General features: G+C 33.8%; 1 protein-coding gene across 6 annotated transcripts; it reads right to left on the bottom strand.

The window, feature by feature from the left end:
• Positions 1-1,144: 1,144 nt before the first annotated feature.
• LOC7464420 (cyclin-C1-2) lies at positions 1,145-5,721 on the bottom strand. 6 transcript variants are annotated; one of them, XM_024584444.2, is made up of 10 exons: positions 5,567-5,721; positions 5,368-5,474; positions 4,961-5,000; positions 4,619-4,663; positions 4,318-4,413; positions 3,989-4,107; positions 3,772-3,886; positions 2,809-2,859; positions 1,617-1,764; positions 1,145-1,490 (listed from the first exon to the last, which is right to left on the bottom strand). In XM_024584444.2, exons 1-10 carry the CDS (start codon positions 5,710-5,712, stop codon positions 1,392-1,394), a joined length of 966 nt encoding a protein of 321 aa, XP_024440212.1. In that variant the 5' UTR covers positions 5,713-5,721; the 3' UTR covers positions 1,145-1,391. The 6 variants fall into 6 exon arrangements, with proteins under 6 accessions (XP_024440212.1, XP_002320618.2, XP_024440214.1 ...); XM_002320582.4 differs by lacking the exon at positions 4,318-4,413; XM_052447257.1 differs by lacking the exon at positions 1,617-1,764 and having other exon boundaries at positions 1,341-1,490; positions 2,809-2,965.
• Positions 5,722-17,538: the final 11,817 nt, after the last annotated feature.

Below are 17,538 nucleotides of genomic sequence, written 5' to 3'. Positions count from 1 at the left end.
GTTTGACGAGGAAGGTTAATGAGAATGGTGGTTGTTGCTACTAATGTGGTGGCTATATAGAGAGAGAAGATAATGCATGGAGAAGGAAATATGAATAATGGCAGCTAGGGCTTGATAAGGTATGAGAAAGAAGGTGAAGATGAGGAGAGATTTTGACTTTTTTTTTCTTCTTTTTTTCTTTATTTCTTTTTGGTCTTTTTTTTTTCTTTTTGTTGGTGTAGTTTTTTTTTTTTTTTTTTGTGGGGGAGGGGAGGGGGGGTTCTATTTATATTGTATATATATGTTTCTCTCAAAACATAAAAAACCTAAACTGGAAAAATATATATTAGATCTTTATATTATTTCCTTCTTGAACTAGAATTTTTTTATAATTTTTTTATTTTTCTTGATTCTCATATTTATTTTTTTCTTCCAACACTTTGGTCTCTTTTTCTTTTTACCTTTTGTTTTGCTTTCTAATTATTATTATTATTATTATTATTATTATTATTATTATTATTATCACACAATAAAATAAATAAACAAAAGTGCCAAAAATTATGAAATGTTTGGGTTTGATTTAATTTTAATTCTTATTTTGTTTTTAATTTTTAGCATAATATCAATGGATTTAGAGTGTTTTCATGAATTATATTTCTACTTATTTAACTGTGTGAGAATCGTGATGAAATGGGTTACGAATGGGGTCACGAAGAAATAGTGTTTATATGGTTGTGCTCTTGCATTGATTTATTTTGTGCTCTAACTTCGTTGAAGTACCAATCATGTTTGCTCCTCAACCTGCACAAAACCCGAAACCTATTCCTTCTGAAGCATTGCAAAAATACCCAGCACGTTGAAGCAATCTTCTTCTTCTGCTGTTCCTTTTCAAATACTATGCTGCTGTGTAGAGAAGCTGCAAGCCAAGAACAAAGGGCAACACGATGGATGGAATTATTGGAAATGATCTTGAACAATGTAATGCAAGGCAGGAGAAATGCGAGGAGCAGGAGTTGCTCACCATTAATGGCTAATGCAGCACCTCCTCCCTTTCAGGCCGCAATATCCGATTCATGCATTCAAATTCATAAAGAGATTCACCTAGCATTGGCTCGTTGTGGTTTGTACCTTATGCTGACCACAAAACGAAATTACACACTCAGTATCAGTTTTGAAGCTTTAAGCTCTCATTAATTTGAAACACATACAGGTATCATGCGGGCAGGCGCATGGAATTTTCAGATTATACACACCAAAGAGAATCTCGAGTGAATACAAAGGCTAGTTATCCTAACTCCACAATCCAAAGGAACCGGGCTCTTGACGAGGGCTAAACAATTTCTTTACATAGATTCAATGGCATTTGACAGGAGTTCTCCTTTTGAGTTGAGGATTAGGGATCGCCAAACCATTTACGGTTTCAGTTTGTTGAAAGCAGCAGTAATTCTCTCCTCTGTAATCAATCTATGGCTTTCATAAAAATATAACATCTCCATTGAAATATTTTTCACCTGCCAAATCAGACACAAAGGCACATTATTTACAGCAATATAGCTCCAACATAAATTCGGTGGACTTTGCAGCAGTTTGTTAACCTCCCCTTGCGAGTTTCATGATAATTTGAGCTTAGAACTCACCACATTCAAATCTACACGGAGCTCTTCAAACCATGCTGTCGAATCTTTTTCTCTATACACGCTAGCAATGTATATGCAGGCTAAAGCAATAATATGTGGGGGATGTACAAGAATCAAATCCATCTTGTACGTGTCGTTGACAAGTCCCCTGTATAAGTCCCAGCATTGTTATTCATTTTGAATCAAAGATCAAGAAATCACGATGCAGACAATAATTTTTTATGATGCGAGTGCAAGCGCTGGCGTATTGGAAGGATACGTCCACAAGCACGAAAGGTATAGAGGAAAAAAAGGCTTTAAAAAATTAACATAACAGAGTTACTCGCCGATTTAAGGCAGCAGCTTCGAGATAGAGAAGAAAAAAGAGACTGTGCAGAGTTTTAATGAAAAAAGGGAAAGAACGTTTCCAGAACTTCTTCACAACTTAAGAGCAGTTATCCTAAGTCTTTCTTTCTGTTAAAAATCCCCGGGGGTGCTTGTTTTTGCCATTCAGGCCCAGTGTTAGAACAAAAATCCCTGTGTTCATCAAGAAAACTGTACTATGGGATGGCTTTCTTCAACACCAGGGCTTCTCACATTTAACTTATCAGCCATTTCCAAAGGACAGCAATTGCAACTATCAGTTACAATTAGAATCTGTGGCCACAGTGAGGAAGCAGCCTCTATGAACCAATTTTAAATACCAGGACACATGTATAGTGAACATAATGATGGCCCACATAATTAGAACATATATAAATAGTGACAAACTAGTTCTACACACTTTTTATACACAAAATGTCGATCATCTTTAGGCAACGCTCCCAAATTGTAGTTTGCATGCCGAAGCTTAAAACATGATAACATGATTGTAGTTTGCATGCCGAAGCTTATTAATACCTGCCCCATATTTCAAGGACTCAAATGAAAAGAGTGTGTCTTTCCCAAGCTAGGAGATGTGTTTTTACTTGGAGGGTGTTAAAGATTGTGATGCTGTGTGCTTTTCAAAATAACTTTTCGTTTGAAAATGTATCAAAATGAGTTTTTTTAGATTTTTTTTCATTTTTGAAATCAACACATCAAAACCATCAGAAAGCACTAAAAACATCAATTTAATGATTTTTCAAAGCCAAAAGCACTTTTAAAAAAACACTTAAAAGCAGAATTAGAAACATATCAAACACCCCCTCAGTCTTAGAGATTGGAGTCTTACCATGTCAATTGAGTCATGTTTATATCATTTATGCCAGCATCCTGCAAAAATCTGCCAAGATTTGAAGAAACATAAGAGAGAAAATGTTCTTGTGCTCAAATTGCAACATAGAAATTGAGTCATGTTTATATCATTTATGCCAGCATCCTGCAAAAATCTGCCAAGATTTGAAGAAACATAAGAGAGAAAATGTTCTTGTGCTCAAATTGCAACATAAATATCACAAGATAACAGTTTGCAACCAGTAAAACAGAATTGTTGATATTTAGTGTATTAATGAATGTAAAGCCGTGCAATTAGGTTTCCTAGTTAGTAACATAAGAGATGACTGATCACATCCAATTCAGCATCCAATCATATTAGAATTGTTGAAACTTAGCAGTACTGTGATTAATCTTAACTTATGCAATTATGTTTCTGTAGTTTGTACATCTTAGATGATTAGTCACGTCCAATTCAGCAATCAATCATTTTTAGGTATGCTTCCAGTTCTAGTAGTCTACTTAACATAAACATGCCTCCATCTCAGAGTTTTGGGACAGATTGAAGTAATTTAACATTTCTTTTAAATTTGTTTATACAAGAAACAGATAGAAAATGGAAACCAATGAATAGTAATCTAGTATGATCTAATTATATAAGATATAACTAATAAATAGTAATCTAAAGTCACATAATTAACTGAGAGATTCATAAGATGTTAATAATAAAACAAATGAGAGAATACACAGAAGAAAAAAAGGAAAGCTTTGAGTTGGAGCTTGATAGCACAATAGACATCAATCAAGATGGCATTTGCACAACAAGAATCATAAATCATGTTTCAATCCTGAACTTGATGATAATGTTCAGTCTTTCAGAATTGCACATGTAGTAGGAAAAACCTTACCAAAGCAGCCTGTTAGTTCAATTTAAAATGGTTATAATGTACAACAAACATGGCAAAGAAGATAAAATACTTACTGAGGCAATGAACGATAAGGATGAAATACAACTAGATAAAAGTTAAGAGCTTCCAAAATCTTCATTTCCATCTCAAGTATCTCTTTGATCTCATATCTATACTTGTCATCAGAATCTGTGAGGCAACAGGGTCAAATTATAATAGTTTTAGCACTAAATATAACTACAATTTAAGAACTCAATGAATCAACCAATCAAGTTGCTAACAAGTGATTACATAATTTTTTTATGTAAAATGAAAGAACTCTGGCTTGAATTGTGCTCTCTTCTGCTTTTGATGCCAAATACAAGCAAGTTGGGGCTGCAAGACGTGGATCGTATTCTGACATGCTCTTTCTGGAAGCACAAAGAGAAATTAAGACTAGTGAGCTATATAATTTGGTCTAAAATCTACTGGCTGTTTCCTAGGCAATGCATCAGCTTTACTATTACACCTACAAATAAGAGGGCTGCTGATTTAAAGGGACCTAATGAAGAAAAAAGAGTAAAGTATATGATTAGAGAACTGAAGAAGTGGGTGAGAAAAACAGCAGGAAGAAGGCCTACGAGGCATTGCAGCCCAGGAGATTGTACCAGTGACAGAAGCTTCCAGCTAAATATGTAGGATGGCCGAATATACATTTTGAGATAAAAAAAAAAACCCTGAAACATTGAATAATAATTTTATGATTATCAATTTGTATGCATCGCATACCAAGTGCTCATGAATGCATATGATTGAAAATTGAAGAGTATTTTAGATGATTAGAAATGACAATTCGGCATTCAGATCTCAAAAGGGAGGTTAAAGTAAAGATTCTGGATGGTGACCATACTCTTTTTCTTACCATCAGAAATTATTTCATACCTGGTATAGACACGCCTCATATATGCAACTGCAGTAGCGACAACCCTGAAACATCGAATAATAATTTTAAAAAACATTCAATCGGTGAAACCTTATAAAAGGAAACCAGAGAAATCGAAAAGATCCCATGAGCACTTGGTTATAAAAAAATCAATTGGTTTCCCCCATCAATTCAGCGAGGGTGACAAAATGGAAATGCTAAATCATTTATTGTTTTCTTTATACAATCTCAAGTTATAAAAAAATCAATTGGTATATGACAAATGAAACTCATCACGGAAGAACATGGGATACTAGACAAGATAAGAAGAACATGTGAACTTTAGAAGAAAAAGGTCGAACCTTTGCCTCACTTTAACTTGTTGAGCCAAAATGCCTATATCTGAGGGTGGGAAATACAGAAAAAATAAATAAATGATATGTATATGCGAATTTCAAGAAAAGTAGTTGTAAGGATTGGATTGTTAAGGACAAACAGAAAACGCAAATTTCATGGGAGAAAAAACTTGACAGCAACAAATTAATTTCAAGAGTCCAAGTTTATCAGACACAAGAAATTCAAATGCAAAACTGCTTTCTGATAATAGATACAAGCATCACCACCACATATACAAACAATAAGAACCCACATGGCAGAATTTCATTTGCAATCTGATAACCACGCAGATTTCCGAGGTGAAAGCTAACAAAATAAGAAACTCAATAGCATCCCCCCACCAAATAAACAAATAAATAAAATAAAAGCGTACAAATTGCCATCTGCGTCTTGATGATCTTGAAATCTTCAAGAGTTATGCCCTTTTCTTTGTCTAGTGGGTGCACCACATCTACTTCTTCTTGGTCAAAAAGCTGCTTGCTGCACATAATCCAAGAACACATTATATAAACAAACACAAGAGAAATGCCTCAAAAGATACATAAAAAAAGATTGGCCCGTTAATGGCTTACTAGTGAGAGGAGGTCCAGAAATTGGCAGCCATTTTTAAGTGTGAGTCTGGTGGTGTTGTGTTTAGTCTATGGTTGATGTCTTGATGACTTATTTGCTTTCCATCGGAGAAGAAACCTCTGTTTAGTCCCAAATCATATATATTCATTCTCAATTACATCCCAAATCTAAATTCTACCAATTAAGTCCCAAATATTTCCTGTATTTCTCAATTCAGTCATTTTCTCAAAAACAAAAATAATTGTAATTCAAGTCTAATTTACGTATTTTATACACTCAAATAGCGCTAATTTCAAAAAAAAAAAATAGTTCATGAGAATTAATATTTTCAGTCTAATGGGCATATTTATACACTAAAATTAATGAACATTAACTAAAATAGTTTTTTTTGAAACATTGTGGACTTAATTGAGAACTTTATAGGTTTATGGACTCAACTATATATATTTATATATTAAAATTAAATTAAAAAAAAATTAAAAATTAAAAAAATTATGAATTCATTCTTTACCAACTCTTAAACACTATTTACTATAAAAGTATTTTGTATTTTTTTAGTCTTTTAATTTTTTTAATATTGATTTTTTTTTCAATTTCATTATTTATCATTGTGTTAATTAGAAATTGTCTTTTATAATTTTTTTTATAAAATTATCATGGTTTTAGCCTAAAAAAGCCGATGAATTTACTATTTACCACTCCATAAAATATTGTTTACTAGAATAGTGTTTTGTATTTTTATGGTCCTTTAATTTCTTTTTTAACATTGATTTTTTTTTCTAATTTATCTTTCAACATTGCGTTAATTAGAAATTAAATTTCATAATTGATTTTAATTTGCTTTTCACATCATTGTTTTTAAAAAAACCTTGATATTGTGTTGATGCACAATTTTATAAAAACAAATTCAATTTTATTGTTTGCTAAAGATTAAAAATAAGAAGACCAATATTGAAAGCAAAGAAAAATGACAACTTTTTTTTAGAAAGAATTGTGGTGTTAGGTTTTTTTTTTATTTGAAAAACTTTGCCTTAAGATGTTTTCAAATTTCTTTTTAGTTGGAAAATTATATTATGTAGTCCAACACTTCATTTTATCTACATTTTAGTCCTTGAGCTTGAGAGAAAAGATGAAGTCATTGAAAAATAGTGGAAGAGAGAGAAAAAGGTGGGTTAGCCGGATTTACTTGAAAAACAATTATCAAATATGGTGTTATAATGTTCCTAATGTGATCCAAATTACATCAAATAATCCATTAAAAGTTCCTAATGGGTCAATTAGGATAAAGAAGCACAAAAACACATTAAACGGACTTATTCAAAGTATTTAGGTCAATGTGAATTTTAAGGAGGCTACATCAAAAACAAATAATTATCATACCTTAGTCAATTTAATCTATTTACAAGAAGGGCACGATCCATCTACTCCATGGGCTTAATTAATCTTAACAACTATAGGCTTATTGGTTTCCATATGTTTTATGAATTCCTTATTATGTGTGGTTTCGCACGTGTAAGGCGTCGCAACGATCATCCTCCTAGATCAAGATGTTTAAGTGGTGTGAAAAGAATAACGAATTCTTTCCCTTTATGGTTTAAAAGGTTAGGAGTCTCCACCTAATATTTTGGTCACTAGGAACCATAACTGGTCTTTAAAGTCTGGATAAAAAGAATGATTATGTATAAGAATGATAATATCACCTCTAGTATATCCTACCTAAAGTAAGCTGCATTGCTTATTTGTCTGATTATTACTAAGACACTGTTGTGTTTTTTCTAATCATTAGTTTGTCTATTGGTTAAAGCAGGTCCACCCTAGTAGAGTGAACTATGACTTTACGAGTCAATCCTAGTCATTATAAAGCTAAAAACATATATTTTTTTTTCATATTTGTTTCTTTTAATATAAAGTATACGTCTTATGCCTAAGTTTATAATCTTTGATATTAAAAATAAGCAAATTGATTTTTTTGTATTTTTAAAATTTAGACCAACTCATCATGGCTTTAATAAACTCGTTATTAAACTCATGATACATGCAGAATTTTAAAACTATTTTTTTTGTATTTTTAAGAAATGTTAATTCATGCAATGTATTTTTTTTCTCTTTGTTCTTTTTTTATATATATCTTTTTTGTTAGAAATGCAAACATGATTTTTTTGAAGAAATTTTTCATATATAATGGTTTAGAAAAGCATTTGATGAAACCTTAATTAATCTTGTTGTATTTTGGAAATATCATGATTTTTTGCAACTAAATAGAAAATGAAGCCTAGTATTGATCAATACGATTAATGAGATATAAATATAGAAATTGAACATACGACCATAACATTCACATATAGAGATATACTAGATAAATGGTTCGCGCTTCGCTACGGGCTGGGCCGATTTTTTTTTGTAGCGTAAAAAAACAATGTTCAAGCGCTATTATTGGATTTTAAAGAACGAAAAAAAATCCACGACTCGACACCATAGAAAGAGAGTTAAACAAATAATGATCGTCAATCCCCTAGAATAAAAATGTAGAAGGATGAAATCAAAAAAAAATTCAATGAAAAAAAAGTATTAAAAAACAAAGCACCAGTAAAACCAAGTAAGGTTGTCAAAACCCATGAGCAGAACTAAGCGGACGATCATTATTTGATAGTTGGCTCCCGCAACGCTACGGACCTATTATTTTCTTTATCGTAGAAAAGATATCAAGATGATGCATATTTTTTATAAAAAGAACAAAATCCAAGATTATGATCATTGACTCGAGATCCAAAAATATTGAAAAGCAATGAAAAAAATAATCGATCCAAACCTAGTGAACCTTTTGAACCCATGACTCGAGACATGATACCAGATAACTAAATAAAAAAAAAGAAGTAAATAAACAAAGAATACTAATTTCAAAAAACAAAATTCCTTCAAGTATTGCCTCAAATTAAATGTCAGGGATGCAATCAATAAATTTAATAAAAAACCAAAATAGGGCTTACCATATTTTTCGTTGGAGAACAAAAATATCAAAATGATGCAAACATTATAAACCTGGGTTAAACTCTCAAACTCGCAATCCATTAAATTCTTGACTCGGACTCAACCTAGGAGCTTAACACCTAAAAACTTAAATATTGGATGATAAAATCAATTAATTCAATTCAATCCAGAAAACAAGATTCCTTTAGAAAATCTAAATTTAACAAAGCTAAAAAAACAAAAAGCAAGGCGACTTATGTTATTTTAAAATTGACCACAAAAATCTCATAGAAAGCGAATAAAAAAAAAGAATTGTAAAGGATGAAAAAAAAGCTTTAAAAAAAGCAAAAAAACCATGAAAACCCGTGTCTTTATTAACTTTGTTAATCGGAGTCAATCTCTTAAACCTGTAAACCGTCAAATTCTACACCCGAACTAAACTAAGAAACTTAACCTAACCAACCCGCGACCCAAGATATAAGATGAGATAACCCCACAAAAAAGAAAGTTGAACAAATCACAAAGCTCATAGCCCAATAATTCAATGTCAAATTATAAAAATGAAAAAAAAAACAAATTCTAAAAGGATTTAAAAAAAATACTAAACTCAAACCCGGTAAATCATTGAAATTGGTGAGACGGATCATGAAAATGGGACAACCTTGTAAAAGGCAGAAATAATCACAAAGAAAAATTCTCAATTATAAAAAATAAAAAAAACAATGAGGACCAAATCTTGCACTAAAAATAATTGAAAAAAACTAATTAGGGACTAAATTGAAAACAAAATAAATGAAGAAAAGGATAGAAAAAGAGTAATGAAAAAAATAAGGACCAAAATTTGAAAAAAGATGAATTAAAATTCTAAAGGACAAAATCAAAAAAATAAAATAAATGCAAAGGATGAAAAAAAAAACAATCAAAAGAATGAAGACCAGATTGTAAAAAAAAAATTAAATTAAATTCGTAGAAGGATGAAATTAAAAAAAAAAACCTCAAGAAACATTAAAATCAAAGCAAATAGAAATCAAAAGAATGAAAACCAAACCCAAAACAAATACAAAACAGAGGTCAAAACTAAATTTTTCAAGGCCAAGCATGAAAACCAAGACCTAGGTGAGAGAAACGAAGGGCAGGAGAAAAAACCTCATTGCCACCAAACCGCCACCTTCCTTGGAGCACGCGTCACTCCAATAGCTGCGCCATATCCTTGCACATCAAATGAGACGACGATCGGGTTTTTTTGCCACCATACTTAGCCACACACGCCTCTAGAATAGCAGAGAGGACTCTGACGCGCATGCACGCGTCATCATATTTTACCGATTTATTAATATTTTAATAAGGTAAATTACAAAAAAGGGCTCAAGGGCATATCATTATTACAAAAAAAAAACCATGGTGCAAAGACCAAAACATCCTCAAAAGCTATTCTTTAAATTTGGAAAGTCAAAGGTCAACAACGTAATTTTACTGTAAAAAAATAATGTAATGATAAATAAACCCCCTCCCTGCAAGGCCATTTTTTCTAAGTACCCAAGGGTATAAGCGTTATTTCACTATGCAAATTAAAAGAAAAAAATGAAAAAAACCTTTAGTAGAAAACCATTTTTTATTAGATTTCAAGGGCAAAAGAATATTTTTATTGTGCATTATAAATTTGAATGACAATTTTGCCCCTGATCAATTCTCAAATGACATTTGGATCCAATGAAAAATACAATTTTACCCCTAGTGCCAAGGCAATTGTTAAGAGCAATGAAGGGCAAAACAATAATTACACTACTTGAATCCACAATGAATCTCCTCATATGCTACAATGATTCACTACGGCCTTTTAGTTTTTTGTTAATGACCCAAACCAAACATAAAGTCCAACCAACATTATCCATCTTGTTTGCAAAAAGTATGAGCCTTAGAGAATCAACCCATGTCTCATGAGAAGGAAACCATGCTATTACCAAATAAAGCCTGACCTATCAAGATAAGAATGAGCTCCCATGAAAGAACATCATAGCGAGCACAAACCAAAAAGAACATTAGGGCATGAAAAGAAAGAATAAAAACATTTTTAAAAAAAAGAAAGAGGCAATAACTTTCATACCTTTGAATAAAAGAGGGATGTTTTGTCTTAACACAAAACTGGAGCTACTTCGCCTTTAGATCTTGAGGTCTAGAATGAGTGCTACAGTTTGTGTAAGCCACCACCATCCTGACAAGTCCCAGCTGGTGTGAGGTTGCAGGGATCGTTGTTAACGTTCTTCCTTTACTTCTAGTAGATGCTAAACGACTATTGTTATTGATACTTCCCACAGTTCAACTCCTAAAAGAAATAGGTCAGTGCCGTTGTTAAGGAATCTTCTTATAAATCGACGTTACTTCCAGACGTCTTCCTAATTGATGAGGTCCTAAAAAATCCAACTAGCTCAGGAGCAAGGCTTATGTGTTGGATAATCGATTATTCTCTTGATTCTAGTAATATGATCCATTTTCCCTAGCCAATATGACTAATGCTTGGTGGTTGGTAAGTCAAGATGGCTGGTACGTGCAAAAGGTCCACTTTGATAGATTTGGAGATTCTCAAATAATTAATTAAGTATCTTTTTAAAGAGAGAAAGTGCAATGATATTTTAGAGAGATAAACTCTGAAAATATGCATGCTAAAAATATTGAGAATGAAAAGATTGTGAACCTAAAGCTTGAAGGATTCATGGTTTATCTATAGCCCATGAGTCTTGTCTTTTTATGGAGAAATAAGGCTAAAGTGTAACTTTGACCTTATAGTTTTAACGAGATAAAATATCCTTGACATATGTAATAATGAAATGGAAATATGGTAGGCCCCTAAGAGATTTTTATACATTATTCCTTACACAACATTAATGTTGATGGAAAAATGATAGGCTTTTAGATGACTTTTATACATTATCCCTTGCACAACATTAATGTCAATGGAAATATGGTAGGTCTTTAGAGGACTTTTATACACCTAAAGGTGTAGAGAGAATATGATCCAAAATGTAGTTAAGCTCACGATGGTTGAGCTCTTCTCCTAAGCTAAGCCCATGACATTGGGTTTTTCCCTAAGGCTAAATTCATGAGGGTTGAGCTCTTTCCTAAGGCCAGGCCTGGGCACGTTGCCTAAGATCATGGATTTCTAGGCCTTCGGAGGGGTGGGGGGTGGGGGGGTTAGGCCCATTAAATATAGGTTTATCAGTAGTCCTCCATGTCTTTGTGATATTTATATGCAAAGGTTTTTTTTTTAATGCCCAATATAACGAGTTTCCCGAATTTTCTTCATATAAGAAGAGGGATGTAAACCCTAAGTAATATACTAGAGAGCCCGTGTGCCAAGGAATACACCATGGTTAAAAAGAATATATAAGCATATAAAGGGGAACCATAGAGGAACCCATACTAAAAAAAAAATTCTAACAAGTGGAGAAACTTATTGAGGAGGAGATTGTACTTAGAAAACTTTTTAAGAGGTGAAGGGGATGGATCCTTATCAATGTCCATACTTAGAAAAAATTCTAAGAGGTAGAGGGCAACCCAATGAGGGTCAGTTTGCACTTAGAAAAATTTCTAACAAGCTAAAGAGAACCCAATGAGGGTGAGCCTTATACTTAGAAAATATTCTAAGAGGCTGAGGGGAACTCATGTTGACGCCCATACTTCGAAAAATTTCTAAGAGGTAGAGAGGACGGATCCATTTCTAAGCCTATACTTAGAATAATTTCTAAAGGGCAGAGGGAAACTCATGAAGGGTTGTGCTATTACACTAGGAAGATCTCTAGCCCATCACCTGAAGAGTGGCTGGGGGAACCCATAACAACACCCATACTTAAAGAAATTTCTAAGAGGTAGAGGGGATGAACCCATGGTAACACCTATAATTAGAAAATTTTCTAAGGGGCGAAAGGCAACCCAAGAAGAGTCAACCTATACTTAGAAAATTTTCTAAGAGGCTAAGAGGAACCCGAGAAAGGTGAGCCTTATACTTGAAAATTTTCTAAGTGATTGGGGGAAACCTCAAAAAGGGTGAGCATTATACTTAGAAAACTTCTAAGTGGCTGAGGAGATCCCATGCATATGCACATACTTAGAAAATTCTCTTATGGGTAAAGAGGACGGACCCATGTCTACGCCCATACTTAGAAAAATTTCTAAGGGGCGGAGGGAAACCCAAGAAGGGTCGGCCTATACTTATACAATTTTCTAAAAGGCTAAATGAAACTCGAGGAGGGTGAGCCTTATACTTGGAAAATTTCTAAGTGGCTAGGAGGAACCCATAACGACACCTATACTTAAAACAATTATAAGGGGCGGGGGGGGGGGAATGCAAGAAGGGTCATCTTATACTCAAAAAATTTTCTAAGAGGTTGAGGGAAACTTGAAGAGGGTGAGCCTTTATACTTTGAAAATTTTTAAGTGGTTAGGGGGAACCCAAGAAATATGAGCTTTATACTTAGAAAATATTCTAAAAGGTTGAAGGGAACCCATGTTGACGCCTATAATTAGCAAAATTTCTAAGGGATGAAGGGGATGGATCAATGTCAACACTCATACTTAGAAAATTTCTAAAGAGCAGAGGAAAACCCAAGAAAGGTCAACCTATACTTAGAAAATTTCCTAATAGGTTGACGAGAACTCGAGGAGGGTGAGCCTTGTACTTAGAAAATTTTTAAAATGCTGAGGGGAACGAATCATTTAATGGTCGTAAAATAGGGCTTGTGGCCTCTTGGTTGATGGTGTGGGACTTGATCACACCCTACACTGGGGGGCAAGTGCGAGAAATATGCAGAAAGATCCTCAATGATTAAAGGTGTCCAAACAAATCTGGGGGAATGAAACGTCCAAAGGGTTTGAACATTCCACAAAAATAACTAATATGATGATGCTAAAAACCAAATGAATAAAACAAAGAGAAAAAGTCCAAACCCAACACTAAGGGGCACGATTGACCATTTTGCAAATCAATTCAAAAGACAAAAAGGTTTGGGAACAAGCACTAGTGATCCTTAGTCTTGAAATCTCTTAAACACCTTTTGAGCTTATAAATATCATTTTTCTTCATAACCAAAAAGCTCAAGCCTATGTTACGTGCCTAATCAAGCCCTTTCTGATAAGAGGCAGGCAATTTGGATTGGTAGGCAATGTTTCCCTATATGAGACAATCTTCATTATTCATAATGAATGCTTTAAAGACCAGTTCTTTTAAACCCTCAAATTAAAGCTTAAACTATTTTGACCAATAAAACATCACTTCATACTTCTACCAAAAACAACAAAACAAGACTTTCAAACCTGCCCATAGGAATCACTAGAATTATTTTCAGAACAAGTTTGCTTAAACCAACATCAAAATGATTTTTTGTGTTTGGAATAACTTTGAAATTCCAAAAATTCTCCATAAAACAACTTCTTGTAAATAACCAAATCTTTTTTCGCACAACATCGTCCCCAGAACTTGAATTGAAAACTTAAGGACATGATCAGATTGAGGGGCAATCCAACAAACACATAATAGGGCTGGCTCCATTATTCCCTTTCTAAGAAAACAGAAAATATAGGGTAGAGCTGATAACTTTTGAGATAAAGCTTTATAAGTATAATGATGCCATACCTTTCTTAAAGGTCAAGATCACAAGATGTAACTCGAGTAAGCAAGAGCAAAAAAGTCATTGAAGCTTACTACAAAGACTCAAACTTTTGAGAAAAGGAAAACTCCATAAAGAAATGGGAACTATATTTCTTAGGTAAATATATATGCATATTGATCATAATGCATTACTTTGATCTTTGACAGATTAGTGTCTTACCAGCAAATCTCTTTCGAGTGTGTCTTTAAGCCCTCATCTATCAGGTAGTGTGTTTTGTAACACTGTCTCTTTTCGAGTGTGCCTTTGAGCCCTTATCTCTCAGATAGTTTGCCTTCATGCCCTTTTTTTTTTTTTTTTCTTTTGAGTGCACCTTTAAGCCCTCATCTCCTAGGTAGTGCGTTTTTTAACCCTACCCCTTCTGAGTGCACCTTTAAGCCCTTATCTCTCGGGTAGTGCATTTTTTAACCCTACCTCATTTCAAGTGTGTCTTTGAGCCCTCAACTCGGGTAGTGCGTTTTCTAACCCTACCTCCTTTCGAGTGCTCTTTTGAGATCTCATCTCCTAGGTAATGTGTTTTCTAAACCTATCTCCTTACGAGTGTGCTTTTGAGCCCTCGTCCCCCTTTGAGCCCTCATCTCTCAGATAGTGTGCCTTCAAGCCCTATCTCTTTTCCATTTAAGTGTTCCTTTGAGCTCTCATCTCCTAGATAGTGCACCTTTGAGCTCTATCATGTCATTCTTTAAAGACATCTTTGGCCAAATCCTTTCGTCAGGTAAGTTATATTTTTCACCCGGGTAGGTCGCCCATTACAATGAGACCACTTTGCAAAATCTTTGAATTTTTCACCTGGACAGGTCGCCCATTACAATGAGACGACTTTGAAAAAATTTTGTATTTTTCACCACTTGAAAAATCTTTGCATTTTTTCACCTAGACAGGTCGCCCATTACAATAAGACTATTTTGAAAAAAATCTTTGTATTTTTTCACCTGGAGAGGTCACCCATTACAATGAGACAACTTTGAAAAATCTTTGTATTTTTCACTTGAGCAGGTCGCTCATTACAATGAGACCACTTTGAAAAATATTCGCATTTTTCACCTAGACAAATCACCCATTACAATCACTTTGAAAATCTTGCATTTCCCCCACGAGTAGGTCACCCATTGCAATGAGATCACTTTGAAAAATCTTTGTATTTTTCCACCTGGACAGGTCACCTATTACAATGAGACCACTTTGAAAAATCTTTGTATTTTTTACATAGACAAGTTACCCATTACAATGAGACCACTTTGAAAAACCCTTTGTATTTTTAATTTGGGCAGGTCACCCATGACAATTTGACCATTTCAATATTTTTGAATTTTACCAATAAATAGATTGTCTGGTACAACTATACCACTTCAAAAAAAAAATCTTTCAGTTTTTCACAAATATCATCTTTTTATTTACAAACCATCTCTCATTTTCCTTCGAATGCGCTTTCTAACCCTCATCCTTTGGATAATGCCTTTTCTATTTTTCCTCTAAGTGCTCTTTTGAGCCCTCACTTCAAACATTTTCAGATGGAATGACCATTTCTTAATTTGGTGAATCCGTTATCTCTCATTCATTTTTCTTGTTTACAAAACTTACTATCTAAAGTCTTTTACGATATTTTCTGTCGTAATCATTATAAAAAGGGGGGCCAACTGTCATAACTTATTTCTGGATTATCCCTAAATTCAATTTTTTTCCTTTCCAAAATAAAAATAAAATAATAAAATAATAATAGCAAAAAGACTAGCATTTTTTAAAAAGCAAGCTAGTAGGATTTCAAATGTAGAAAAAATCAAGCTGCAATTTTGGACAGAATCAGGAGCTCAATTGTACCCTATTTTACCCAAAACTAGAGAGACAATGCAGATTCAAGCTCAAGTTAAATAATTATTGGACGAATCTGCATAAAAATTAAGTCCAATGATATAATTAGATTTTTAATAAGCCAATTTGATTTAATCATGGGCCAAATTAAAGTTTAATAATGTTTAAGAATTAATTTGGGTCCAATTGAAGGATTTAATTAGGTGTAAGGACTTAATTATACTTTAAATGGGTCAAATTAATTTTATTAGGGGCTTAATTGGTGAAAAATTAAGTTTGGGAGCCCAATTTACGCTTAATTGAGAAGATTGGAATTTTAGAAGACCAAACTTAATTTTTACAAAGTCAATTGGTTCAAATCAAGGGTAAAATCGCAAGATAATTAGAGTTTCGGGGTCAATTAGGGGTTAAATTGAAGAAATTCACAACCAATGATCATTTCGTAAAAGGCGCCGAACTATGAGAACCCAATTGGCTGAAATCAGGGGTGAAATTGAAGATTTAAAAGTTTAATGGTCAATTAAGGGTTAAATTGAAGATATCTGAAGCCAATGACCATTTTACAAAAGACGCCAAACTATGGAAACCCAATTAGCTAAAATCAGGGGTGAAATTGAAGAGATTTGAAAGTTTAATGGTCAATTAGGGGCTAAATTGTAGAAATCTAAGATCAAGGACCAAAATGAAAAAGACGATGAAATCCGGGGTTAAATTTGAAGTTTGTCAAGGGCAAAAGTGCACAAATTGAAAGTGTGAAGCCAATCAGGGGTGTAATTGAGAGAAATCACAAATCAAGGGCATTTAATACTTTTCATCTTCTTATTCATTTTTTTCCTGAAAAGACTACTTAAGGTACTACTTTTCAAGGGCATTTAATACTTCATGTCTCCATCAAATTTGATAAAACTTGTACTAAAATGATTTTCTGACATCTTACTACACCTCGGTATGGTCATTTCTGGGCGATTGACACACTGCGGTCGTGGCGCCGGTGCAAAGAGGCTAACTCATGTAGCCTTCAATTGCCAAATTTGACAGTTCATGACGCTCACTTTGATCCAATGGTTGGGATCCTTCGTGGCTAAATCAAGAGCTAAGATTTGACACCATTAAAGACAACATATCCCTCTTTCATTCCCTATAAATAGGGGTGGATTTTATGGCTCGAGCATGAAGAAAATAGGGGTGGATTTTATGGCTCGAGCATGAAGAAAATCGGGTGCAAAGTTGACAAAGAACCAGTCTCCCTCCCTATTATTTTTTTTCTTTTTGTCATCAGTTCTCTCTTCTCTCTCTCTCTACCATGATCCCAGTCACTCCAACCTCACCCACGTTGTGACCAACGATGGCTCAACCTCCTCCACCAACTCATTCTCTCACCAGTAACAGTAACAGTCGCCACCACCACCTATTTCTTTCTTTCCACCGCCGACTTCTTCTTCCTCCCGTAACTAATGCTGACTACCATTTCTTCCACCAACGCCTCTTGAACAACCAGTCAGACCTCCTCATCATGGCAACAACCCCCACGCCAGGTA

This window comes from Populus trichocarpa, chromosome 14 (assembly GCF_000002775.5).
Source record: "Populus trichocarpa isolate Nisqually-1 chromosome 14, P.trichocarpa_v4.1, whole genome shotgun sequence".
NCBI classification, from domain to species: Eukaryota; Viridiplantae; Streptophyta; class Magnoliopsida; order Malpighiales; family Salicaceae; genus Populus; species Populus trichocarpa.
The sequence above is the reverse complement of the archived record's forward strand: the minus strand, read 5'-3'. Positions and strand labels throughout refer to the sequence as shown.

Coding starts and splice junctions, on each gene's coding strand:
- LOC7464420 (XM_024584444.2), bottom strand. CDS start 5,712: ATGAATATATATGATTTGGGACTAAACAGAGGTTTCTTCTCCGATGGA. Junction 5,001..5,367: donor CAAGACGCAGATGGCAATTT/GTACGCTTTTAT, acceptor TCCCACCCTCAG/ATATAGGCATTTTGGCTCAA. Junction 4,414..4,618: donor ATGAGGCGTGTCTATACCAG/GTATGAAATAAT, acceptor TCAATGTTTCAG/GGTTTTTTTTTTTATCTCAA.